Below are 27,623 nucleotides of genomic sequence, written 5' to 3' on the forward strand. Positions count from 1 at the left end.
ACAAAATACCAGTTAGGCCTTGTGGAATGTGTGAACACAGAGCAAGAAAGGAAGGTAAAAGAAATTGTGCCATTGGTACCCTGTCCTCTAGTTGATAGAGCTGTATAGTTTGATTTACCAGTTTGGGTCTAAATTTTTTTATCAGAAAAATGAGAAAAAGCAACATGTTAACCATGCTAGATGTGCATGAATATATCAAAAATACCTTGCATATTACAATTCAGCATTATAAAGTGACAATAAGTTCCATAAGTGACAGTAATAAAAATTGTTTGCTACTTAGAAGACAAATACTAAGCTCAATCCTACCTTACCTGTTGAACTAAAATAATACCCAAAGGTTGGTTGTGCCATGATCATATGAAAATCTCATGAAGTCTACTTCTTAAATGAATGACTCCATGGTATTTAGTTTTAGCTCAATAGAGTTGTCAGAAAAATAAAAGTATCTCAGATGATCCAAGATTGATACCAAACAAGTGTGGAGCTTCAACTAGAAGGAGACATAAGAGAACTGCCGCATGCTATCAGAGTGGGGAATGACCCACTTTGTTTTAAAACTATCAGTGAAAAGTTTGACCTGCAAGGAGGATTTTGTAAATTCCAAGAAAATTCCAAGAACAAAATCGAAAGAAATATATGACAAACCGTGAAAGATAGCTCTAACGCAAGACTAATGGCTGCAATATAGAAAGAGTTCTTAATAATCAATATGAACACGACTGACAGCCCTGAGGGGAAATGTAGACAAAGGATAACAGGAAGGTCAGAGAAAATGTCACGTTAATATACTCCACAGGGCTGCCAATGTAGCTCCATAGTAAAATAATCAATCTTGTTCTTAACCTGTGGGAAGCCTACATATAAACCTCAGGATGAAAAGAAAGAAAACCTTTTTCTACCTATTTTGCATTTAAAGATAATAAACTTTTTGAATGTTATATTTAAGTAGGTCACCGAAATCAATAAGCATATCCTTTTACCTAGGAATTCCATTTCTAGAAGTTTGTTTTCGAGCTCTCTGTACACGACATCAGAGACAAACATGAAGATTACTTCTTAATGAATTGTTGCATCAGCATGATGCCTGAAAGCAAACTACATGCCAATGAAGCAGGAGGTGGCCCAGAAGATGTTCGTCATGTCCTGCTAGCAGTGTTTTGGTCAACAGTGGGCCACAGGCACAACGTGGTCCCCCCAGACTGTATCACGCAGAGCCATCACAGCTATCTTACTTAGACAAAGCTGCCTAATTCCAGATGCGTTTCTCAGAAGGTGCTCCCATCAAGTGACACCTGATTACATGGCATTGTGTTCAAGGTTAAGCTACTCCTCTGTTGAGAAGAGTGAGAACTCTGAAACAAATACAAAACCTAATGCTCACAAGTGCATTTGTGATTGTGCTTGAATTGCTTGTATAAATGTTGGCTTATGCACAGATTATTTTTAGCTTTTTGCAGTATTTTCAGTTCTTTAAATACATCATGCCTCAAAATGAATTGATTTCTTTTATATATAGTATCTCATTTATTTTCTTAACCAACCCCATAGATAAGTTACAGGTGCATGTGATAGCCCCTTGAGATTGATCATTTACTAGTTGCTAACACTAAATTCTTTTATTTCTTGATTGATTTTATTGAGCGATACATTTTTCTCTGCCCCCTCCCTTCCTGTCCCCTCCCTTCCAACCCTCTCTCATGGTTCCCATGCTCCCAATTTACTCAGAAGATCTTGTCTTTGTCTACTTCCCATGTAGATAAGATCCATATATGTCTTTCTTAGGGTCCTCTTTGTTGATTAGGTTCTCTGGGATTGGGATTTGTAGGCTGTTTTTTGGGTTTTTTTTTTTTTTGGTTTATGTTTAAAAACCACCTATGAGTGAGTACATATGATAACTGTCTTTCTGGGTCTTGGTTACCTCACTCAAAATGATGTTTTCTAGATCTATCCATTTGCCTGCAAATTTCAAGATGCTGTTATTTTTTCTGCTGTGTAGTACTCCATTGTGTAAATGTACCACATTTTCCTTATCCATTCTTTGGTTGGGGGGCATTTAGGTTGTCCCAGGTTCTGGCTATGACAAACAATGCTACTATGAACATAGTTGAGCACATGTTTTTGTGGCACAGTTGAGCATCCTTTGGATATATACCCAAAAGTGATATTGTTGGGTCTTGAGGAAGGTTGTTTCCTAATTTTCTGAGAAATCACCACACTGATATCACCAGCTTGCACTCCCACCAACAATTCAGAAGTGTTCCCTTTACCCCACAACCTCTCCAGCATAAGCTGTCATCAGTGTTTTTGATCCTGGACATTCTTACAGGTGTAAGATGGAAACTCAGAGTTGTTTTGATTTGCTTTTCTCTGATGACTACGGATGTTGAACATTTCCTTAAATGTCTTTCAGCCATTTTAGATTTCTCTGTTGAGAGTTCTCTGCTAAGGTCTGTACTCCATTTTTTAATTGAATTATTTGTCCTTTTGATGACCAATTTCTTGAATTCTTTGTATATTTTGGAAATCAGACCTCTGTCTGATGTAGGGTTAGGGAAGATCTTTTCCCATTCTGTAGGGTGCTGTTTTGTCTTGTTGACCATGTCCTTTGCTTTACAGAAGCTTTTCAGTTTCAGGAGGTCCCATTTATTAATTGTTTCTCTCAGTGTCTGTGCTGTTGGGGTTATATTTAGGAAGTGGTCTCCTTTGCCAATGTGTTCAAGTGTACTTCCCACTTCCTCCTCTTTGAGGTTCAGTGTGGCTGGCTTTATGTTGAGGTCTTTGATCCATTCGGACTTGAGTTTTGTGCATGGTGATAGATATGAATCTATTTTCATTCTTCTACATGTTGAAATCCAGTTATGCCAGCACCATTTGTTAAATATGCTTTCTTTTTTTCATTTGATATTTTTTGCTTCTTTGTCAAAAATCAGATGTTTGTTGGTGTGTGAATTAATATCTGGGCCTTCATTTCAGTTCCATTGGTCCTCCTGTCTGTTTTTATGCTAATACTAGGCTGTTTTCAGTACTGTAGCTCTGCGGTAGAATTTGAGTCAGGCATTGTGATGCCTCCAGAAATTCTTTTATTGTACAAGATTGTTTTGGCTACCCTGGGTTTTTTTGCTTTTCCATGTGAAGTAGAGGTCTGTGATAAATTTTGCTGGGATTTTGATGGGCATTGTATTGAATCTGTAGATTGCTTTTAGTAAGACTGCCATTTTTACTATGTTAATTCTACCTCCACAAGAGCATGGGAGATCTTTTTACTTTCTGGTATCTTCTTCAATTTCTTTCTTCAAAGATTTAAAGTTCTTGTCATACATGTCTTCCACTTGTTTGGTTAGAGTTACTCGGAGATATTTTATGCTATTTGTGGCTATTGTGAAGGGTGATGTTTCTCTGATTTCTTTTTTAGCCCATTTATCATATGTATAAAGGAGGGATACTGATTTTTTTTTTAGTTAATCTTGTATCTTGCTACATTACTGAAAGTAATTACTGAAAGTGTTTATGAGTTGTAGAAGTTCCTTGGTAGAATTTTTGAGGTCGCTTATGTAAACTATCATATCATCAGCAAATAGTGAGAGTTTGACTTCTTCTTTTCCGATTTGTACCCCCTTGATCTTTTTTTTTTCTATCTTATTGCTCTAGTTAGGACCTCAAGAACTGTATTGAATAGAAATGGAGAGAGTGGACAACCTTGTCTTGTTCCTGATTTCAGTGGGATCGCTGGCTAACACTAATTCCTGAAGCCGAGTCGATAGTACAAGATAAAAGTCTGCCTTACCCTGGGTGACATAGAACACATGGAGTTGACCAACAGTTCCCAACTCTTACAGATTTATTCCCTGTGTCCTCCTCAAGTCCAATCCACCACTCTGTGCCCTTCCATTAAGGCATGTCTCTCTTCCAATCATGCATTCTCTTTTCCTGAATTATCCTGCATCTCTTAGGGCAAACTTGAATGCCATTGACTAAACCAACCTTCACGTGTCCTTCCATGTAACATCAGTGACACAGTCCATAGCTGCTTTGGTTTTCCTGGTCCCAAACAGCATCCCAAGATGGATGAAGGACACTGCATATAAATGAAAACCTATAAACATCTTAGGATGCAGGATCTTTCTTCGCCCCCATAATATGTGCAATGTCTAGAATGTAGCAGCAGCTCCATCACCACACCCGGACCATAAGTATCTTTAATTACCCATAAGCCAAGAGAGCTCCACATTTAACAAAGCAGATTTGGCCGTTGGACATCAGAACTCTTGTAATGAAGGTTTTATTGATGAAGAACATTTTTCTATCTTGCCTTCTCAAATTTAAATGGATGTTCACACTCGCTGAAAGAAAGCAGGCTGCCGATGTGCACTACAGTTTGGAAGCTGGGAGAGTTTCATAGATGTGAACCTTACATCGTGTGGAAGATTTTCTGTGCCTTAATGCTTTTTAACTTTTGTTTTCCATAGGAATCAGGGGAAATGTGTGGAGGGCATGGTGGAGATCTTTGACATGCTGCTGGCTACGTCAACTCGATTCCGCATGATGAACCTGCAGGGAGAGGAGTTTGTGTGCCTCAAATCGATCATTTTGCTTAATTCCGGTGAGTCGCTAACCTGAAAGAATTTGATGGTGGGTTTCTGGGAGAAATATTTACTTGTAATTTTCTTTTTAGCTAGAGCCAGTTTACTCAATATAAAGCATAATGGTAGACACTGAAAGAAATGACACGTATTTGAAATAACCTGTCATCATTCTAATTAGAGACCCAGAACCACGTTGATCAAATATGGTATGTGAAAAATGTTTGTGTATCTGTGGATAGTTTTACATGCTAAAATGGAGCCAGACTAAGGAGCAATCCTTTCAAGTTATGAGGCAGGTCCTGGATGCACAGCTCAACTGTGAAGTGTGTGCTTAGCAGGCTCAAGGCCCTGGGTTCAATACCTAGCACCAATAAGAAAAATGATGTCGGCAAGATATAAAGAATGAGTTATTGGAGACAGAACATATTTCTGGTTAAAACTGACTAAAGATACACTTGGCTTAAAGTTTCAGAAAAATAAAATAGAACGGTCCTCAACTGGAGGAATATGGAGGGCTACTGACATGGCTTCTGAAAGGGCCCTTCCTTCAGGCGGAGTGGTTCCCAGTCCCTACACAGGCCTCAGCTGTGGAAGCCACGCTAGGGGTACTTGTGTATATCTGCTCTGTTTCTTCCCTCCTCTTTTCCTTCCGTTCCCTTCTCTCCCCTCCCCTCCCCTCCCCTTCCCTCCCCTCCCGTCCCCTCCCCTTCCCTTCCCTTTTTCTTTCTTTCTTCTTTTCTCTGAGGCTGGCTGTTAGACGTGGGTGTCTCCGCAGGTCACTCAGATAGAAATTGTGGCTCAGCCTGAATTGACACTCTTACCCTTTCAGACCCTCCGAATGCCATGTGGATGCCCTTAACCAGGGCCGTCTGTCCCGCAGCTCCACTTGTTGCCTCTTAGTGTCACCCTCTCATAGAAATCACATCTGTGCGCAAGCCTCTGACCTGGTTTAGTGCCTCACACCACGCTTGGTCTCCGATTTCTCAAGTAGAGTCACCGAATGATTGCACCCAGAGTGAATCAGTTCTCCATCCCCAAGGTCTGTCTCCTCCTCACGACCCCAAACCCTCCCCATCTCCCCCCCCACAACAACTTTCTACTTGGGTTTCCCACCAGCGCTAGGCACCCATATTCCTTAATAGTTATCACGGCAATCACCTTCACTTATCAACCGAGAAACGGAAATTGGGCCTATTACTCTAGGCAAGGACTGAATTGTGGAGTGAAGTTCCATGGAAAACATAATACGGCGCGATGGCCACTCGGGAAGTGATTACGCTGCATTCAAGTTCCTAGTCCCACTCACGAGCATTGTGCTTTCTCATTTGAGCCGTTTGTCCTGCGCGTTGAAGGGTCCAGATCCCACAATGGCTCTTTATTGGATGACTGTTCTGGGAGGAGAGCCACTCGCCTGCACGGCGCCAGGTCCCGATCCGGCTCCTTCTTCAGAGAAGGGCTGGCACGTGCGGACAGCCTGCATGTGGGCAATCTGTTAACTTCAGAGACAGCGTGCCTGACAAGTATTGGGAACTTCTCTTCTGTTTGTTTGTTCTCCTACTCTAATCGGAAAAGAATGCCCCAGAGACAGGAAGTTAAGTTGTAGAATAAGCCCGGTGGATACCTGTGGTCCTAAAAATGGTTGGTTTCCCACACACGCGTGCCATTGCCTACAGTTCTGTTGTTTCTGTTCTTACGGTGGTGCGGATGGATGTTTCATATTATTGCAAAAATTAAAGACGAAACACTAGATTTGTGGGCTCTACATTTTTATAACCCAATGGAATAAAATGTTAAGGTCTCACCAGAAATCCTTTATAAGACTGACCCGGAGCCTCATACTGTATTTCCTACTCCAGAATTGGGGTCCCAGCTCAATCTTTGTGATTGGTCAAGCCTGCACCCCCTGACATTTTTTCCTACCCTCCATCTCAGAAGTTCTGTATACATGCTTGCCCTTAAAGGGGCGGGACACCGTTTGGGAAATAAAAGGCTGTGTCTACTGCAGAGTTGTTGGTTATCAGTTCCATAACCGTGATGGGGAGCAGCTTGCCTTTGCCATCAAGGACGGTACTGCCGGCTCCCGAGAGCCGTAACGAGGCAGAAGCAGCCGCCCAGCCCTGACAGGCAAAGCCACTCTTCTCACCACAAAGTGAGCTGTGTTCTAGAAAGACGGGCCTGCGCCTTGCACAGTTCCTCGTGTCTGCTCTTGTTCCTGGAAAAGCGGAGCCGAAGACGACGAGACTCTGAGACACAATGGGCCAGTACTGGGAAGCCTTTTCAGAGTGGAAAAAAAAGAAGTCTGCTACAGGAAGATTACTGCCATCAATTACTGCCCCAGCGCCCTCCCTCCACCCCACACTCCACACACGATTACAGCTCTAGGAGTTCCAGATGTTTATAAAACCTTCAGCAACTCACGACTTTGAACTGGGACAACTATTGACTTCTCATGAGATTGGGACTCCAGGAACCTCTGTCAGAAGCCACACAGACTGTGGCTCTGGGAACCTGGGCAGAAGACGGCTGCCCATCTCTGGCTAAGCCTGGGGGCTTGGGAGGGAGGAAGCTCATGTCTTCTGCCAATTCTTTGTCACCCAGTTCTGAGAGGTCGTTCACAGTGGCCTTGGTTTGGAGGCAGACTCGGGAGAAGAGAAGGACTGTTTCGAGAGCCTGTTCAGAATGTCTTTCTAGAAGCCCCAAGAGGGTCTCCAGAGGCCAGAATTTCCACAGAAGACCTCCTCACAGCTGTTTAGGAGGAGACATTTCACACAAATCCTGTGTTAGTTGGAATGATTTACTTGCTTGCAAAAGCTCAGGATCATCCACAGGACAATCATGGATTCCACATGAAAGGAGAGAGGTAGTCTTGGCTAATGCAGACCGGCTTTAGCAAAACAGTCAGTGCCAGCTTCAAGGCTTTCTGAGAACTAACTGGACAGAGTCCAAGAGCTGGGCGAGCAGGGAGAGGGCAGATGAACTCAGGGCAGACGAACTCAGGGCAGGAGCCTGCAGAGGAGTGGAAGTGAGAGGAAGGGCGGGCATGCTAGCCACGAGTCACGCCGCACCTGACTGCACACCTCCTTCTGTCCAGTGTGACGTCAGCTCTTTCATGATCATTCAGACACCCCCACTGCCTCCAGACCCAGCTCCATAGCGAGTCCTCCTTCTCTGGACAGTAACGCATGATCTAGCTTTTAGATAGCTGCCCAATTTTATTTCTTTCCTAAAAGCTCTCACCTGTTTCTTCAGTAATTCTGTGTTTACAACAGTCTTGCCGAGGTCTTCATGTCAAACATACACAAATAAATGTTCTGATTTTGTGTATGTGTGTGTGTGTGTGTTTCCTCTTTAAGCAGAATCATTCTCTCTTTCTTTAAAGCTGTATTTCCCAATTTCCCTAAGAATGGTTTGTTGTTCATTTTGTGTTTCTTGTGGTCTTGGGGCCACATATTGTCAACAGACATTGGCTCATTTAACCCCTTAATAGATGCTTATTTGCTGAACATTGTGGGGGCGTGGCCTGGAGAATTGTCATCTTTCTAGGCTCTCCCTCTCACTCTGAAGTACCTGGCTTCCCTGGGTTACTGAGGATAGGACGGACAATGATGTAGACATGGAGAACACAGCGGAGCACAGAAGGCCGTCTGCCATGAAAACTCTCATTGTAAGGGTGAGAACCTGGCTTCAGCTGAATGGATCTCCGACTTTTATAATGAAATGTTTCAGTTTGAAATGCCCCAGGGAGACTCCCCCAAAAGTGGAGAGATGTGAGGCTAATAGTAGCAGAGACTGTAGCAGCTACCTGGAGACTTTGTAAATTGATGTGCTTAACTGATGCAGGATGACCTTGATCGTATAGCTTTGACCTTGTATCAACAGACAACAGAGACAAAACTGCAGGCTCACTGCATGGCACTTACTCAGGTGTCTTCTTAGCCTCACGCCCCTTCCTCAAACTCCTGGGCAGGTTGCTAACTGGTCAGTGAATGCTTTACTAGCCTTGGAAAAGTCATGTATGTGCAGTTAAACCTTCAATTCAACTTATCAGTTATGTCCAACAAAATGACTAATTTTTGGAGCCTCCTCCTACAAGCACACACATGCACACACACACACACACACACACACACACACACACACACACACCCTACAGTTCTGTATAGTGTATTCTAGAGAACCTCTCTCACTGTCGTCTCATCTCAGTCTCTGCTGACTTATCCAGCGGATCCCAGATAGCTCCTCCAGTTCCTGCTTCCAGCTCTCTCTCCTGTCTATCTTTCTCCAGGCTGTCTGTCTTCTCCTGACCCACAGGCCAGTTCCGGCTACCCAGAAGCCTCAGTCCATCACCACCAGCAGGCTTTCTGGTTGCTCCTGGAGTATCTCCTGCTGTTGAAATTTGACACCCTTAATTACCTATTCGTCCCAAACTTCCACTGACACTTTTCTTTCAATAGAAGAAATCCTAAAAAGGAATAAGAACTAAAAAATCGACAGACCACTGAAAGTCCAAGGGAGAAAAGAGTTCGAGAAACCAAATGACAAAAGTCGCTAAACGGTGTAGCTTTGGTGTTCATTTAGGGATGCAAGGCGAAGTTAAAGATGAACATGCATGTCACACATACATGTTAAAAGCATGGCAGCTGTCTCCTGTTGCCTGGCTCTGCTTTGCTAATATGCATGTGCTGTATGCATGGGGCCCTGATGGGAAGCACATGAGGCGAAGCTGATGCAATCCTGTTTGCCTTTGCTGCCCTCGTGAGCAGCCGCATTCTTGTTAGAGAAACATTTAATTCATGATGAATTATAATAAAGTTTCCATCTCAAAGAGACCCCCTGTCACCCCATACTGGATTATTTGCACTCTGTGTTATTAAATTAGACAACCACTCGGAAGCATTTAGATTTTCAAGTTTAGAAATAAAACAATGATTTAGAGAGGCTCTATGTTTAGATAAAAGGACATTAAAAAAATAATGATTTTAAAACATCAAGGATTCATTAACGCTCTGCAGTCAAAAGTTCCTGGCAAGAACAGGCCTGGGAAATAGCACATGGACACATCGCCAGGATGCCAATGCTGTCACATCAGAAAAGATTCTATTATCTCTTGATTTTTTCGTGATGCCAAGCATGCTCACCAGAGTCTGCTTACTGTCATTATTTTGAGACGAATGGCACTTCATGGTTACCAAGTGGTTCACTGTCGGTCCCTCTGACTGAATTCTGCAGGCAGCCAAGTCCTCTCAGCTTTTGAAGCCTTTCTATTGTGACAGTTTCTGATTCAACCTTAAAGTTCTTGGGTGATATGGTTTCCCACAAGTGTGCTGTGACCTGGCCTCTGGCCTCTGTCTTTGGAATGGTCTCAATTCCAGTGGGCTCTGCTGTTTACTTGAAGGGTGGAGGCCCCTGGTAAGCTCTTTGCCTAACTCTAATGGGTACACTAGTAACTAGCAAGCCCAAGATCTCACAACTGTCATGGCTGCTGAAAGAATGTCTGTATGGGATGTGGCCCTGTTCCTTGCCTGTAAACACAGGCGGATGCTAGTGCATATTTTCCACAGCTTCCAAATACAAGCACCTTCCCTTATGTCTTTATAAAGGAAATGGCTTTGTTCTTCTCAACAGAAGAAGTAACAGTGGCCATTATTATAAAGTAAATCACCGATGGAACATTGGAGGCCTACAGAATCCCTGCCGTTTTCAGTGAAGCGTCCATCCATGCAATGAATGTGCTTCTGTGAGTAGACTATGTACAAGACTGAGATTGGTAGCTCAGATACTGTAGAGTGTCTCAGAGATCTCTTGGAGCTTCTGAGACATGGGAGGGCCAGCCGTATGGCTTACTTTTCTCACTGTTGTGATAGATACTTGGCAGAAGAAAGTTAAGATTTATTTCGGCTCACAGTTTAAGGGTACAGTCCATTGTGGCAGGAAGACGTAACACCAGTAGCATGAGGAAGCAAGTCACATCGCTACCACAGTCAGGAAGCACCAGTGAATGCATACAGTGCTTGGCTTGCTGCCCCTTTAAGTTTTCTTCCAGACCTCAGCCTATGAGATGGCACTACTCAGACTCATGGAAGCTTTTCTGTCTTCGGTGAAATATTTTTTTTGAAGCATCCTTATAGAGACACTTAGAGTTATGATTTCATGACAATTCCAAATCGAATCAAGTTGACAATCAAGAGTAATGGTCACATCGGTCTAAGTGCCTGCAGCCTACAGAGGAAAACACAGACAGTTCTGGGTTTGCATATGACATGTTAAAATTTAATCCCATTAAGAGATAATAAGAGGAGGTGTGCTAACTTGACTATGGTGTGCACAGATGAAGCTTTGGAAAGGTGTCTGAGCTTAGATGAGGCCATTGGGATGGCACCACTATAACTGGCTGGTGGCTTTATAAAAGGAAAGACAAGGATGAGAGTATCCACACAGGCCCACACACTTCATATCTCTTGCTATGTGATGCCATGCACTACTTTGGGTCATGCCAGCATGAAGACCTCATTATCCATACCTCCAACCCTCAGACCAGAGCTCTGAGACATAACAGACCTTTTGGGTTGTAGTTTACGCAAACCATGGTACACTGTTAGCAACAAAATCACGGACTGGCAGACTGGCAGATATTTGGTACCAACAAGTAGGTCTGTTAACAAGTAGTTACTGAAAGTATGGGAGCAGCTTTGGGACAGCGTCAGGAGCAGAGCAAGGGAGAACTTGGAAAAACAAGTAGAGAGGGTCTTAGGTACTGTAAGGGGAGCACTAAGGGCTGTCTTAGGAAGAATTCCAACTATAAGGCTAGACAGTGGGAGGATGATGTAAGAGGAAAGGTTAACCTCATTGTTATACTCTTAAAAGAGCTTCACTACATAATGCCCAAGCCCTAAGACTGTAATGAAGGCCAAAGTTAAAAAATGATGGACCAGATTATTTGGTGGAGATTTCTCAATATCAAAACTGTCATGCAATTTCTATTTAAAAAATGTATTTTGCTTTTATTTTTGATTGCATGTGCTTGTGTATGCGTGGGCATGTGCATGTGTGTGTGTGTGTGTAGGTTTATGCATGAGTGTAGTGCCCATGGAGTCCTGAAGTGGGTGTCATATTTCATGGATCTGGAGTTATAGGCAGTTACAAACTGCCTGACATGGGTCCTGGGGACCAATCTCAGGTCCTCTGCAAGAGTGGCACTTGCTCTTAACTTGCTCTAAGCCATATCTCCAACCCCTGTTCACATGTGTGTATAGTCACCAAAACCTGTTTCTGTATTGAATGTCACTGCAGTTTGTAGTGAGAACTAGAAATGAAATCAAGTAAAGTAGAAATAACTGAAAATTTCTTAGCCTGGCTAGGGAAAGAGCAAAGGGAAGAAGATGATTAATATGTGCACAGGCTACCACTCATGACAGAGCTGTGTGGGGGTTAGATGGGACTGTGCTAGCCCATCAGGGAATGCAAATAGGTGCTGAGAGAAGCTCAGAAATCCAACCACAAGAGCACATTCATTTTAGAGGCTTAACCCTTGGGCAGTGGCCATGGATTGATTGCCTGTATGACTTGGGAATTGTATACCCTAATATCTTTTTTGATAATGCCATCATGACCATGACTGCTATGGCTCACATCGGTCTAGGCATTGCCAGTGACAGCAGCAGCAGATCCTGGAGGCAGATACGTTGTGGTGGATTTTCAGGTGTGTTGAGTTATGAAGTCATGGCAGCTTCCACCAAGACTTCAAAGGAAAGCCAGAGAGGCCAGACAGAAATGTATTGTAGGTCTCAGCTGCTGTTTGATGTCCCTGGTTAAGTATCTGATAGTGGGTCTCAGTGTGGCTTTAGTAAGAGTCCCAGAGAAGAACTACAGCAGTGTGCAACAGTCACCTTGGAAAAGCTACAAGGGTTGTAGCAAGTCAACCTGAAAGAGTTGTCATGTGACTTGTGACATATGACATATGGTTGTGTGTCCTCAAGGCCTTGGGGCACCACAGTAGCACCCAGATGCTGGGCATGAAACCTTTAGGTCTGATGTCAACCCTGCTGGGTGTGAGCCTTGGTTTGAACTGTGTGCTCCTTTTTACTTTCGGATCTCTTTCTTTTGGGACAGCAATGGCTACCCTGGTCTTGTGGCTCCTTTGTCACCACTGTACATGGTTCCCACCTCAAGGGCCTCGTGAGTTAATGAAACTGGTAGATGGAGCAGGAAAATGATTCTTAAAAATATAACTTTGAGATAACAAAATTTTAGGTGATTAGAGAGCATAAAATTTATAGAAGAATATAAAATTACCCTGAAGGTTACCAGCTATGTTGATGTCTCAAAGCATCACACCGTAGAGTCGTGAAAGGACTAAGAGCAAGAGACCGCAGGCCCGAGTTCCAAGCTCCTTCCTCCCAGTTCTTAGTTGTGCCATTTTAGACAAGCTGCTTAGCTGCTTCCTGCTCTGTTGTCCGTCCCACGAAGCAGACATTTTCATCTGCTCATGTGGTAGGGTTGTTGTTAATGCAATCTAGCATTTAGAATAATTTCAACTGAAACTAATATCTGGTGTTGGGTAAGAGTATCTTTTCTTCCTTTTTGGGGGATTGGGGTGGTTTCGAGTATTTTCGCAGATAGTCTTGTGTCATTTATAGACATGGCTACCCCTGTGAAATCCTTCCCTAGGTGATTTCAGTGTTGCATGCATACCCCAAAGTATTCTATGACTCAAAGCTACAGGCCCATTACCTCGAGTGGCCTCTTGATTGACTTAAGAGATGGTGACCATAAGATGTCCCAGGCTGCTACTGGCACAACACAGAGTGTGATTTTAGGGTCAACACTTTCTTTTGTAAATAGAAGAAGTACCTTCCAAAACAACAATAAAAGCAACACTCTAGAAGACACTGACCCAGAAACAGATCCCCTTTCCGCTGTCTTGAATGAATATGATATAGTGTATGTAATTATGTGTGTTGCCCTTTTCTGCAGAGGGCTGTGCTCAGGTCTGACCACAGCCACACCAGCATGAACATGAGAGGAATTCATTGCACCCCAACACTGGGCTAGATGGCGGTGGTGTCACTAAGCAATAAGAAATGTTTAGCTCCATGCTAGTCCCATGGTCCCACTGTGTACACTGTGGCCCAGCACTGAAGTGTCATCATGACATGAAAGCTAGAATTGTGTTTATATTTACATCTTTCAATCACTGTTAGTCATGAGTATTTTTTCCAAAGCAAGCTTTAAAATTGCATATACTTGCTTGGGATGTACTCAATGCATTTCACTTTTTGAACAATTAAAAGTCATTTTTCTTTTATTGATATAAGTGATGCTTATTTTATACTTTTAGCGCTCTTCTGCCCAATTTTAATTTTTGGTTTGCACATTTTAGTAGAAGTGCATTTGCTGAGAGAAAGAGGTGGTGGCCATTTGTAAAGCCATTGACACAAATTGCCTCCAGCTCGACAGGCGCCATCAGATCACTCCTCACTAATCACTGAGAAAAGACTCCCATAGCCATATGCTATTGCGCTTACTGGACCATGAGGCAGGAGAAAGTTGCCAGAATGAGTAGAGAGCTGCTAGCATCCCCCTGCCCAACCCCTGCTGGTACTCTGAACACCCACAGTCTAGGATATCACATAAACACCTCCTTTGGAAGCTACCTTTTCTCAGAATTGAACTTTATGCTGCATGCAGGTACCAGCTAGATTTGTCTTGTACACAGACACCACAGCAGTGAACCACCCTTGTAAGCAATCAGCATGTTTACATGACAGGCTCTCCCAGGCCTTATATTCTATCAGTGATTTTATAGCTTTTTTTTCTTGTTTTTTTGTTTTATTATTGTTTTTACTGAGCTATACTGATTTTTTAAAAAGCATTATTTATGGATGGAGCTGAAAACATCATTTTGAGTGAGGTAACCCAGACCCAGAAAGACAATTATATGTTCTCACTCATAAGTGGTTTTTAAATAAGGCAAAGAAAACCAGCCCACAAATCACAATCCCAGAGAACTTAGACAACAATGAGGACCCTAAGAGAGACTTATATAAATCTAATCTACACGGGAAGTAGAAAAAGACAAGATCTCCTGAGTAAATTGGGAGCATAGGGACCTTGGGAGAGGGTTGAAGAGGAGGGGAAAGGCGGGGAGGGGATCAGAGAAAAATGTAGAGCTCAATAAAAGTCATTTAGAAAAAGAAAAAGGAAAAAGACATTATTTTCAAAGAGTAAGGCAAGTAACTGAAAACCTGCAAACACATCATTTTAAATTACTCTTTGGAGTTAGAGAACCAGACTTCCAGTGATGTTGCTAACTCTTGGTTCTGGGACTTCCTGGGATGAATATTCCATTTCCTGGTCATCAACGAGCTTGGAAGAAACAGTTTGACACATGACCTTACCTTAAATCCAGCTCACCCTTTTCTGCTAAAGGATTCAAACTGTGCCCTACGTGGTATCAACAAGCCCTAAGGATGAAGTGTACTCTGCTTCTCTGTTCTCTACAGACGGAAGTAGCCATGACTCTGAAGGCATGAGTGTCATGACGAGATCACTGTTTTCTTTAGAATTAGCATGTAAAACAGTGATGAGTGACACCCAGAGCGTCAAAATTCTTTCTATAGTGACAGTCGGAGCGCTGGCGCTGGTCCTTCCAGCTGGGACGGCTACGGGAATGACCGAACTAGATGAGCGTCTGTATCCTGTGAAAGCAGAACACATACAACCTTCTAGAGAAGCTGTGTTGCTGTGTGCTCTTCTGGGCTTCCCCTCTGCATGTGCTCGGGAAACCCCGTCCTGTCAGACTTTGAAGCTCATCTGTCATTAGCTGTGCAGCTCAGATTATGGGTGACATCTCAGAATTCTTTCCAGCTAAGAAACCACTGGATAAATTTCCAATGACAATTGGTTAACTTCATTTCCTGCAGAAACCGCAGCCTTGGAGAGTCTCAGAAACACGAACCATCTTAGAGACGATGGAAATATTATGAGAAAAGTAATGAGTAATATCTCCTTGACAATCTCTGTATTCTTTGAAGGACCCATTCGCCAGGTGTATTTCCCACTCGACATCTCAGGTGTTGACACAGTCTGTGAAATAATGGGAATGAGAGGCACTTTTTCTGTTTTTCATAGCATTTTTATTCTTTACTGGGTACCCAGTGCTGGAACTTGGAAAATACGGAAAAGACAGCAAGAGAAACAGTCTCTCAAGTCATCACGATTTCATCAGAGGAAGTAATCATTGTTAACATTTAGGGTAAAAGTCTCTAGTTAGAGAGACTCGCAGAAGCCAGGATGTGATGACGCACACATTTTATCCCATTATGTAAGAGGCAAAGGCAGGCAGATCTCTGTGAGTTTGAGGCCACCCTGGTCTACATAGGGAGCTTCAGCGCAGACAGAGCTATATAATAGGGAGATCTGTGCCAAAAACAAAAACAAAAAGACTCATAGAAGACACCCATCACGTCAATTCTTTGTTGCCACATCATTCACTGGCCTGTTCTCAAGAGCAGAATAGCTCCTAATATTTTTCACTATTAAATTTACTGTGATCTCAAATGTCCAAGGAGGGAAGTCTGTCAGCAACTCTTTCTAGTTTCTTGCAAGCCTTAGAGCTAAGAAATTCTGTGTAGTATTTGAGTCCTGAGCCAGAACAGAGGCTTCTAGTTCAGACTGGGTTGATTATTTACCAGCAGGGAGAGTCAGTCAAAGGCAGAGCATTTACCATATGAAGACACCCTGCCCCACAGCCCTTGTGTTTGAAGGCTGCCTCCCATGCTTCAACTCTCACAGTCTTTGTTTCCCAGCAAGTAAAGTGTGCTTTGCAAATATTTCTTCTTGAGTTTTTGGGACTGGGGAAATGGTTCTGTTGGTAAAGAACAACTCGTAAACACCTTCAGTAATGTAGCAGGATACAAGACTAACTCAAGAAAATCAGTAGCCCTCCTGGATACACAGATGATAAATTGTCTGAGAGAGAAATCAGAGAAACATCACCCTTCACAATAGCCACAAATAGCATAAAATATCTCAAAGTAACTTTAACCAAACAAGTGGAAGACTTGTATGACAAGGACTTTAAATCTTTAAAGAAAGAAATTGAAGAAGACATCAGAAAGTAGAAAGATCTCCCATGCTCTTGGGTAGGTAGAATTAACATAGCAAAAATGGCAATCTTACGAAAGCAATCTACAGATTCAATGCAATGCCCATCAAAATCACAGCAAAATTTATCACAGACCTTGAAAGAATGGTACTCAACTTCATATGAAAAAGCAAAAAATCCAGGATAGCTAAAACAATCCTATACAATAAAAGAACTTCTGGAGGCATCACGATCCCTGACTTCAAACTCTACTACAGAGCTACAGTACTGAAAACAGCCTGGTATTGGCATAAGAACAGACAGAAAGACCAATGGAACCAAATCGAAGGCCCGGATATTAACCCACACACCAACAAACACCTGATTTTTGACAAAGAAGCAAAAAATATCAAAACGATAGCCTACAGAATGGGAAAAGATCTTCACTAACCCCACATCAGACAGAAGTCTGATCTCCAAATTATACAAAGAATTCAAGAAATTTGTCATCAGAGGAACAAATAATTCAATTAAAAAAAATGGAGTACAGACCTAAGCAGAGAACTCCCAACAGGGAATCTAAAATGGCTGAAAGACATTTAAGGAAATGTTCAACATCCTTAGTCATCAGAGAAATGCAAATCAAAACAACTCTGAGATCCCATATTACACCTGTAAGAATGGTCAAGATCAAAAACACTGAGGACAACTTATGCTGGAGAGGTTGTGGGGTAAAGGGAACACTCCTGCATTTCTGGTGGAAATGCAAGCTGGTACAGCCCCTTTGGAATCAGTGTGGTGATTTCTCAGAAAATTAGGAAACAACCTTCCTCAAGACCCAACAATATCACTTTTGGGTATATATCCAAAGGATGCTCAACCGTGCCACAAGGACATGTGCTCAACTATGTTTGTAGCAGCTTTGTTTGTCATAGCCAGAAACTGGAAACAACCTAAATGCCCCTCGACCAAATAATGCATAAGGAAAATGTGGTACATTTACACAATGGAGTACTACACAGCAGAAAAAATAATGACAGCTTGAATTTTGCAGGCAAATGAATTGAGCTAGAAAAATATCATTTTGAGAAAAATAACCCAGACCCAGAAAGACAATTATCATATATACTCACACATAAGTAGTTTTTAAACATAAAGCAAAGAAAACCAGCCTACAAATCACAATCCCAGTGAACCTAGACAACAAAGAGGATCCTAAGAAAGACATACATGGATCTTATCTACATGGGAAGTAGAAAAAGACAGATCTCCTGAGTAAATTGGGAGCATGGGGAACATGGAAGACAGTTAAAAGGAAGTGGAGAGACATGAAGGGGAACCAGAGAAAAATGTAGAGCTAAATAAAAATCAATAAAATATATGCTAAAAAGAGGACTTTGAGACCCCAATATGATGTCCAGTTCCCACATACAAGGTGTGAGTATTTGTAGTTCTAACCCTGGGAACGTGGGGGCCAGAGGGTCACTGGGACTTTTGGTCAGGAATTCTAGCTGCAGGTTTAGTGAGAGAACTCGTCTTGGTTTCTTGCCCTAAGGTTGTGAGTGATTAAGAAAGTTCTGAAGTTCACCTCTGGCTTCACATTCAAGCATACCTACACATATATGCACACAAACACACACCTACACACAAACACACAAACATACATATGCATGCACAAAATTACCTTCCTTGTTTAATAGAATTTACTCTTGTCTTTAATATTTTTATTAATTCCTACAGAATTTTATACAACAAATTTGATCAAATTCATTCTCACTCCTTTCCCAGTTCCTTTCAGATCAACTCACTCTCTCCTCTTTTTTTGTCTTTTCCTTGAGAAGAGACTCTTTCAGCATCTGTCCTTTTCGTCTGGCTTTTATAATCTTTGCCCCATTCTTCTGCAATGTTCCCTGAGCCTTACGTTCAGGGGGACCCTGTGTTGTAAACATATTAACTGGGGGCGAGCACCCCCTGGTCGGTTGATCTCTGCATTTTGACCTGTTTTGGTTTTCTATGATGATCTCTGTCTACTGTAAGAGAAGCGTATTGATAAGGGGTGAGCCGGGCACTTATCTGTAAGGACAGGACAAGGTTTTAGCACACAGACATCACAGTGGCTTAGGAAACATCAGTAGTCCTCTAGGGGCCACGGGCTCACCAGCCACAGGGAGCTACCTAACCATATAGCGCCAGTCATGGAGTCCCTCCTGCTGAGTAAGCTGTAAGTTCAGTTAATGTTGGTGGTCCCCAAGATATGAATGTCACTATTGTGCCCTTTGGGAGACCTTGCGATGCTGGTCATTGGCTTTATTGTTGGATTGGACTATTGATTGCTTTGCTTCCTTGGTGGCTTACATTGTTCTTGGTTCATGTAAGGGAAGCTAGTCCTCAGTGGGGACACTTTTGGATCAGATCCAGACTATGTCCCTCACATCCCATGTCTGAAATATGTGGTGTCTTCAGCAATAGGAACATTCCTTCTTTTTGTGGAAGGTGTCAGCATCAAGGGCAACAGCAATAGCTTCTATTGCTTTTTTTTGGGGGGGGGGTCTCCTGGACTCCCCAGAACAACACTTCACAAGAGGGCTTCATACCTGACACTGGTGTCTTTGTTATATAGTCTATGATTTTCTTTTTGGTTAAGGAGCTGTGTCACCTCAGATTGCATAACTTAAACTATTATGTATGTGTGCTCAGTTGTCATATATATTTAAAACTATATTAATATTCAAATATATGAATAAACATATATGTTACATGCAATTTTAAGTAGCCATGAAATAGCATCCTTTCCTATGGATTTCTCAAGCATCCTCAGTGTTACCCATGCCTCCCTGTCCCTCTCACTCGGCATTGCCCTCCCACCTCCCTTCCCGCGTAAGTCTCCTCTAAGTTCTCATCACTTCCTCCTTCATAGCAACTGTGAACTGCGCCCTACTTTACATTTTAGGGGAGACTGAGTTCACAAACAAACAACTGAGTGGCAGGTAAAGAGAATTCCCACGTTTCTGCCCACCCCCACCCCACCTTCTCCGCTAGCAGCATCTTGTATAAACGATGCATTTTTGACAACAGTGATGCGCCATTATCACTCCAAGACTGCAGGGGACATTGGTGTTTTTGTAGTGTGCGGTTTTTAGCAAGTGTTTCTACTCTCGTATTATACAGAGTAGTTTTACTGCCCTGAAATCCCTCTATCCTGCTCCTCACCACCCTTTGGCCACCTACTGATCTGTTATGTCACCAGAGTTTTGTCTTGTTCAGGGTGTCTTGGTTTTGAAATAATGCAGTGTATCACTTTTTCAGATTGATTTCCCTTTCTTCGAATTGGCCGTGTTCTGTTCTTACAATGTCTTTTCATGGCTTGGTAGTTCATGCCTTCATTGTTAGCTCTGAATAATATTCCTGTGTCTGGATATTCCACAGTTTGTCCATGCACCAACTAAAGGAAAGCTTGATTGCTTGCAAGTTTTCATAATTGTGGATAAAGCTGCTACAAACGTGTGTGTAAAAACTGGGTATGGGTTTAAATGTTTCCTTTGTGAACACTAAAATGTGTGATTACCGGATCCTTTGGCGAGATTTTGTCATGTTTTGTTAGAAACTTCCCAGATGCCCCCAAAGGAGCAGTAGCATGTTCATCCCATCAGCTAAGAATGTATGTCTCTGTTGCTCACTTCCTTCTCAGCATTTTCTATTGTCAATATTCCGGAGGTTAATCATTCTAAGGGACATGTCTTATTACTGGTTTAATTTTCAATTTCCTAAACTCATCTGATGCTAGACATCTTTGTGTATGCCCAGTTGCTGTCTGTATTTCTTCTTTGGTGAGGTGCATGCTAAGATTTCCCATTTCTTTGTAAATCAGTTGACGTTTTATTGCTGAGTCTGAGCAGCTTTCTACTTATTTTGGACAACAGTTCTTTCCTGGACGTGGCTTTGCCAATATTTTTTTGGTCTATGCAGCTTGTCTTCTCTGTGTTTGGAGACTGGTAGTTTTTACCCTTTTTCTGCTGATGTCAGGTCCTCTGGAAGAGGTCTCAGGGTTATCCGAGAATTCAGGACAAGGAACAAGTCAGAGAGAATAGGTACCCCTGCTGTCACTCCAGCTTTAATAAAGGAAGGATGGCTTGACTGAGTTTAAATGCGAGAGTTTCACAGGAGGCTGACATGTCTGTCTGTCTCTCTACCTTTCTATCTGTCTCTGTCTGTCTATCATGATCTATCTATCAATAAATCTATCTATTTATCATTTATCTATCCAATCTACATATCTCTAGCTGTTTATCTATCTATAGGTACAGTCATACAGGGTTCTTTTGATTCTTCAGAGAATTCCTAAGCCACCAAACTAGCATTTTTTAAAATAATTTTTCTCTTTTGCTCAAGAGCTTCATACATGTTTTCAACAAAATATGATCACATCTTTCCTTTTATTCTCATGTTCCCCATAGCATGGCCACCTCCAAACTTTGTCTCCTCTTTGTCTCCCTTCTCTTCTCCTTCCTTCTTCTCCTCCTTCTTCCCCTCCTCTTCCTCCTCCTTCCTGCTCCTTTTATTCTTGATAACCCACTGAGCCCAGTTAGTGCAGCTCATATGGTTCCACAGTCAAACTAACCGACCTTAAGGCATCTTTTTAAACACATAATTCTAGAATCCCATGTCTTCATTGTTGAAATGTAGTATAAGCTATCTTCTCCTTAGGAAAATATAAAAGAAGCCGATACACACTCATACGATGCCGATTCAATGGGCTTTCTATCCAGAGGAGCAGTCACTTTAAGACAGAAGTGAGACACCTAAAGGTACATGCGACCCACAAGCTCACTGGTCTCTTGAAAATGGGAAAATTGCACACTAGTTATAAATAAATAGCAAAACAAAACAGCAAAAACCCAAAGGGGACCCTCAGCCATTTTGGTTCTACCTTAGGTGAGAAAGGGAGAGTTTCTCTGTGGATTTGCCCTTTAGGGGATCAGACCCTGAAATCAGAATTAAGAACCTGTGACCTCGTGTCTTAGCTCCTGGTGCTGAGCATTACAGATACTTGAGCAGGCTGCCCAGCTCCTGTGATGAGGACATCTGTGTAAGCTCATTGTGAGGTCTTAATTCCCCAGTCAGGTCTTCTGAATCAGAGACTAAATCAGCGGAGTGCTTAATGCTGTCCTGGGAGCACGGCTGTTTGCATGAACCTCTTTCTGTTGATTTACAGAGGAAAAAAGCACACTTCCCCATTGTTCTAGTCAATTCTTGATACTCCATAGTATCCAACATACTTTCTGAATTTCATGCAATAAGAGGTGACAAATTACTAGTTAGCACATCCCAAATAAAAGTAGAGCAGTGTGAAGAATCATCGAGTCTGTGAGCTAACTTAGCACACAGAAGCAACTCTATTCCTAAGACAGGCCACAGGGTTGACTCTAACGCTCTTGGCCAACCCAAAGAGAAGACATTCCTTTGCGAGGCTCACAGACTTTTCAAAAAACAGAGTACAGTTTACTGTATCTACTCAACAGAACCTCCCTGAAGGCAAAGCTCCACAGAGATGACTGCTTACCAACCAGGAGCTGATAAAGATCGTTCAACCGAGAACTCAGTCATCCGTTCTCCCAAGGGAAACTGGAATGCTGGTGGTGATCTGTGCATCCTGGTTTCACATTTCCTGTGGCTGTGATAAAAAGTTCTCAGACCCAATTTAGGGGAGGAAAGGTTTTCTCTGGCTTTTTTATTTCCAGGACACAATCAATTATCGAAGGAAGTCATGGCAGGAACTCAAGTAGGACCTTCAAGCAGAAGCCATGGAGGAACACTGCCTGCTGGCTTGCTCAGGTTCATGCTCAGCTGGTTTCTTACACAGCTCAGCACTGCCTGGCTAGGGATATTGCCGCCCACAGTGGGCTGGGGCCCTGATGTCAATTGACAATCAAGATAGTTATATCACAGACATGCCCACGGGCTGATCTGATCTAAGCAGTTCCTCAGTCTGAGTTTTCCTCTCAGGTGACTCTAGGCTACGACAAGTTGGCAGAACTAGGACACCATGGATGGGACCCTAGTATGTATAACCAGCTAGACTAGCTTAGTGGGGACCGAAATCATCCTGTGAAAACTGTCACCAGCACACCTACCCAGCAGTATGACCTTGGGCTCCTACCAAAGCACCCATATGGCTTAGGTGGTGGCATCTGAACAATGGAGCATGAAGTAGCCAAGGCTGCCATCTCACATCTGGTGGTGCAGGACCATCAGGAACTGAATTTCCAATCTGCCTCTTCCTCATCATTTTCCTCCCTAAAAGTCTGACATGGATGGTCATGTGTGTTGTAGCTGCTGTTCTTGCATAGTTAATCAGCCCCACACATAAGAGCTTAAAAGCACAAGTTTTGAAAGGACGCTGAATGGTTTGTGTCTTCAGCAAAATGGCTGGGGGCTCAAGTGAAAAGACTCCTCACGCAGGGACCCGGAAATGAACATCAGTTTGAGGCATCTTTGTTGTTGTGCTGTTGGATGGTGCTAGCTGTTGTCTAGGATATTGGTCCAAGATATCAGCTTGGGTAGTGCTCTCTGTCTTCTCCACACTAGGCCTCTTATAAGGTGATAAAGGTTCCTGATACAACTGAAAAATCTGTCCCCCATAGTAGCTACCAAGGCAAAAACTATATGGTTTTTTTATGACATATGCTTAGAAGACATGAGGGCCATTTCCAGCCTATAAGCTGGAGTTCCATGGGCTATAAGCAAGTTATGAGTCCACCCAGTCCTAGAAGAGTGGGCTTAGATCCAGTATTTCTACAAGAAGAATGCTAAGAACTCACTGCCAAATATAGATGTATGGGAGGTACTGGTGTGGTGAATCTCAGGGAAATAAAATCTGCCTGAATGTGACATACGCTGTGCAGATATGTACATGTGAGTGTAGGGTCCCTAGAGGCCAAAGGCATTTGGTCAGTTATAGATGGAGTTATAGGTGCTTGTGAGTTGCCTGATATGGGCATTAGGAACTGCACTTGGGCCCACAGCAAGAGCGGTATACACTCTTGATCACTGAGCCATCTCACCAGGCCCAGACTCTATGTCTTCTATGAAGCATGTGTTTGGAACATTACCTTTCTGACCTCAGAAGGGTAGTAACAGACTTCTCGAAGAACAGAAAATTCAGAACCCTGGATGTCCCTCAATATGGTGCAGGTGTAACCAATAGAAACAAAACTGCAACTGCAAATATATGCCAATAGCAACCTTGTCCTAAAAGACTTAAGCTAGGATGTTGTCTGTTATGAAAAATAAAATCTGAGGTTTCACATATAGTCAAGCACATGATTGTGTTTGAATGTAAAAGCCCACGTGTCCTGTTTTGCCTCGAGTTAAGTGAATCACCTCATCAGTGTCTCCATGAGAAGTCATTAAGAGATTCATCCTCTGAGTCAGCTTGAATGTGTTGATGTGCTACACGCATACTTTCAAGAACATCTAGTACATTTCAATAAAAATTACACCAAATGGACAGATATTTCTGAATCAGACCTCTATGGTTTAATGGTTGCTGGTGCCAAGAACACGCTCATAAGGGTAGAGGCGTCGCGAGTGAACAGGACCACCTGTTCCTGTGTTGGGTTCTGGCAGGGACGTGCCTCTTCAGTTATCTCTTCCCTTGTGACTTCACATGGAAGGGATGTTGCCCACGTGTGTCACGTGATCTACATGATGTATGTAATTCTATGCATGGGCACAAAGCCTGCGTCCAGGGGATGCTCTTCATCTTGCAGGTAAATACTGCCCATCTGGAAACGGATGGGTGTCAACCGTCAGTGGACACCTATTTACTAGAGCAATCATCCTTTTTTTTTTTTTGCTAAGCATAAAAAATGATAATTAAGTTTCTGAATGGAATAAAGCAATCTCTTTGAAGTTCTCAGTAGCACTGTGTCTCTGAATCAGAGCAAACAAAACATTCCAATGTCCTGGATTTGCCCTTTCCACTTCAATTTGTTCTCTGAACACCCTGGCTGCTATGAAGTATGCCAGTATTCAGAATGAATAGTGAGCATGATGGGGAATGACTAAATGTTTCTAGAACCAAAATTGTGGCTTCTGTTACAAAGAATAGAAATACTGGCATTTGGGGAGAAAAAGAATTCTAAGTAAAACATTCTTTCTAAGGTCTTAAAGTGTAGAAAATGCCAATGAGAGAAGGCGCAGTGAATACCCTCAAAATGTTTTCCCTTTTCGACGTGCTTGCTTAACCATAAATAAGTAGAAAATGCTTTTTGAATTATATAAGAATGGGACACTTACTGTACCAGAGAAACTCCATGCTGCATAGTGACTCAAACATGCAGACATGTGTAATAATGCTAAGTCAACTATTAGGCTTATGTTCGAGATACTGTGAAATATGCGCATGTGTCTGTCTGTCTTTCTGTATTTCCTGGTATGGAACTTGTAAAGCCTTTGAAAATGCCAAAGTGATAGTTCTTTTCTGTGCTTGTGGGTTTGCTGAGCAGACAGTAAGTGGCGTCAGGGTGTGTTTGTTCCTGGAAAGATCAATGCATGGTTAGAGTTGAAGGTCTATTTGTTTATCAGTGGTCAATGATTTAGTTAGTCATTCTTAAACAGCAAAACTCCTTCCCAAATCCCAAATGCTAAGGCTTAGAGCAGCTAAGACTGAGACGCTGTGGGGGTGCAACGCACCCCCATGGAGCATGAGAGCACCATCCTGGTCCAGGCATCTCTTCACCTGCATCTATTGTCATGTTCTTTGTAAGAAATAAAGATCATCATTTTCCTGAGTTATGTGGGCCACTTGAGGTTATAAATCAAACCCAAGCAAGGGAGCCCCAACTGTTGTCTAGTTTATCAGAACATGGGTGAAACAGCCTGGAGCTGGCAAGCGAACCTGAGGGAGGTGAAAACCCGTTCTGGGGACTGAGCCCTTCCCCATGTTGCTCTCTCCAGCTGGGGACCTGCTTGATTGCTGGTGAAGAAAAACTCCCCCAACTTTTAGAGACCCAGAAATCGGCTGTGCTAATAGCCATGGTGTGAGAAAACCAGTGTGCAGTTCAGGCGTGTGGTCTCTTGTTACGAGGTCTTTTCAGGGACTCTGGGAGAAATGAAGACTTTGTCACTTAAATGAGTTGCTTCTTAAGACATAGCTCTAGCCTAAGAGTCATGACTGGGAAGGAAGGAAGGAGAGGCGGTGCGTACCCTGCCAAGAACATGCACAGAGAGGACACCCTTTAGAGTCGGAGTATGTGATAGGACAGTCTTCACACAGCAGCGATGCACCCCATGCTGTCAAGGCTCAGCCTTTTGGTGATCCCAAGATGTAAAATCCAAGGCAGTCATATGATTCATCATTCTGACTGTGCAGGAGTTGCCAATGCTGAGTTTTATTGAAGCACAGATGTCAGACTCCACCCTTGGCTCAAAATGATCAGACTTTGATGGAGCCCAGGCAAGTGTTGCCTCTTGTAAAACTCCACAGGAGATTTCAAGATATTCATGATTTGAAGGTAAATCAGTGCGCATTCTTAACTTCTATAAAGGAGAAATTGTACTGAACTCACTTAAAATAAGGTGCTATAGTTATACACTCCAGGGCAGATATACAATGCTTGGCAAAAGTTTTTGTTTGTTTGTTTGTTTGTTTGGTTGGTTGGTTGGTTGGTTGGTTGGTTGGGATTTTTTGTAGTCTTTAACTGTGATTATCATGAGAAATATTTGGAAATAATGTGGAGCTTTCTACCAAGAAATACAGGACACGATAAATCAGTACCAGATTTGGATACCAGAATAGGACCCTGAAAGCCAAGCAAAGCCTATCTGCATATTATAAAAGAAGGGTAAATAAGTTTGTTTTCAGTGAAAGAAAAACATGACAAAGAAACAGCTTTTCAACCCAACTGAGGCTGCATAGAAGACACCACGTCGAGGTGACTGGTTTTAATTAGGCTAGAAGGTAGGTGCCAGAACACAATTAACATGGCACCCTAACATCCCACTACAGTACAGGCAATTGGTTTCTCAAACTTCAATGGGCTTTAGAGAGCAGATCAGCAATGGAGCCAAGATGATGGATTGTAAAAAGAAAGTTAGGCTGCAACACCGTTTTATAGAGCTTAGGAGGAGAAAGAGCCGATATAAAACACAAAGACAAGAACCCCCCAATCCTCAGTATTTACTGTTCATGAAATGGATTTCTCCCAATCTTACAAAATTATTTAAGAATGTATAGGAGTCAAGAACACAATTTTATCTGTGTCTGGTATTTTATAATCATTGACTCCGATTTTCTTTAGAAAAGTCAATATCTCCTCTACACATCTATACAACCAATTCAGTTGTGTCTGTAGTACCTGTTCGGTGACTGAAAGAACTTCAGGTAAATGTATAGTTGGGGAGCTTACATGTTACTCCAAACAGAAAAGTACATCAAACACTCTTTTTTAAAATTAAGTATTTTAAATTTATTCTTGAAAATTTTTACACAGGTATGCAATATGTTCTGATCATATTTAAGCACCATCACCCCTTCATATTCTCCTTTCATTGTTCCACACTTTCTTTCCCCCCCTCTTACTTCAATATCCTTTTTAATGACCTACCGAGTTTAATTAGAATTACTTGCATGGGCATAGGCATGGGGTTATTTACTAGAACATCGGTAGCTTTACTCATAGCTATACCACTGAAGAAAACTGGCTACCCCTGTCATCGCCAGCAGCCAGTAGCTCCTTAGCTAAGGTTGGGTCTTCATGAGGCCCTTCCCCATTGAGGAAGTTCTTAATGACTTGGGAAAAATGTGTTCCATCTAAACTTTCCTCCCTGTAAAGTGGTCTGCGTACTATATCTTTTGATACAGTCTTGTGAAGGCATTTAAAACAGGTTCAAGTGTGTGTGTGTGTGTGTGTGTGTGTGTGTGTGTGTATGAGAGAGAGAGAGTGTGTGTA

At 42.5% G+C, this 27,623-nt stretch overlaps 1 protein-coding gene across 4 annotated transcripts in view; it reads left to right on the forward strand.

Moving 5' to 3' along the window:
- Positions 1 to 27,623, forward strand: part of Esr1 (estrogen receptor 1) — a 367,895-nt gene that overhangs the window by 325,017 nt on the left and 15,255 nt on the right. For all 4 annotated transcript variants that reach the window (XM_048419867.3, XM_048419877.3, XM_048419859.3 and 1 more), the window contains one exon: positions 4,470 to 4,603. In XM_048419867.3, the coding sequence (XP_048275824.1) occupies positions 4,470 to 4,603 (134 nt within the window). The remainder of the gene's footprint in view (positions 1 to 4,469; positions 4,604 to 27,623) is intronic.

The sequence above is a fragment of the Myodes glareolus genome, chromosome 1, assembly GCF_982192425.1.
Source record: "Myodes glareolus chromosome 1, mMyoGla1.1, whole genome shotgun sequence".
NCBI lineage: Eukaryota > Metazoa > Chordata > Mammalia > Rodentia > Cricetidae > Myodes > Myodes glareolus.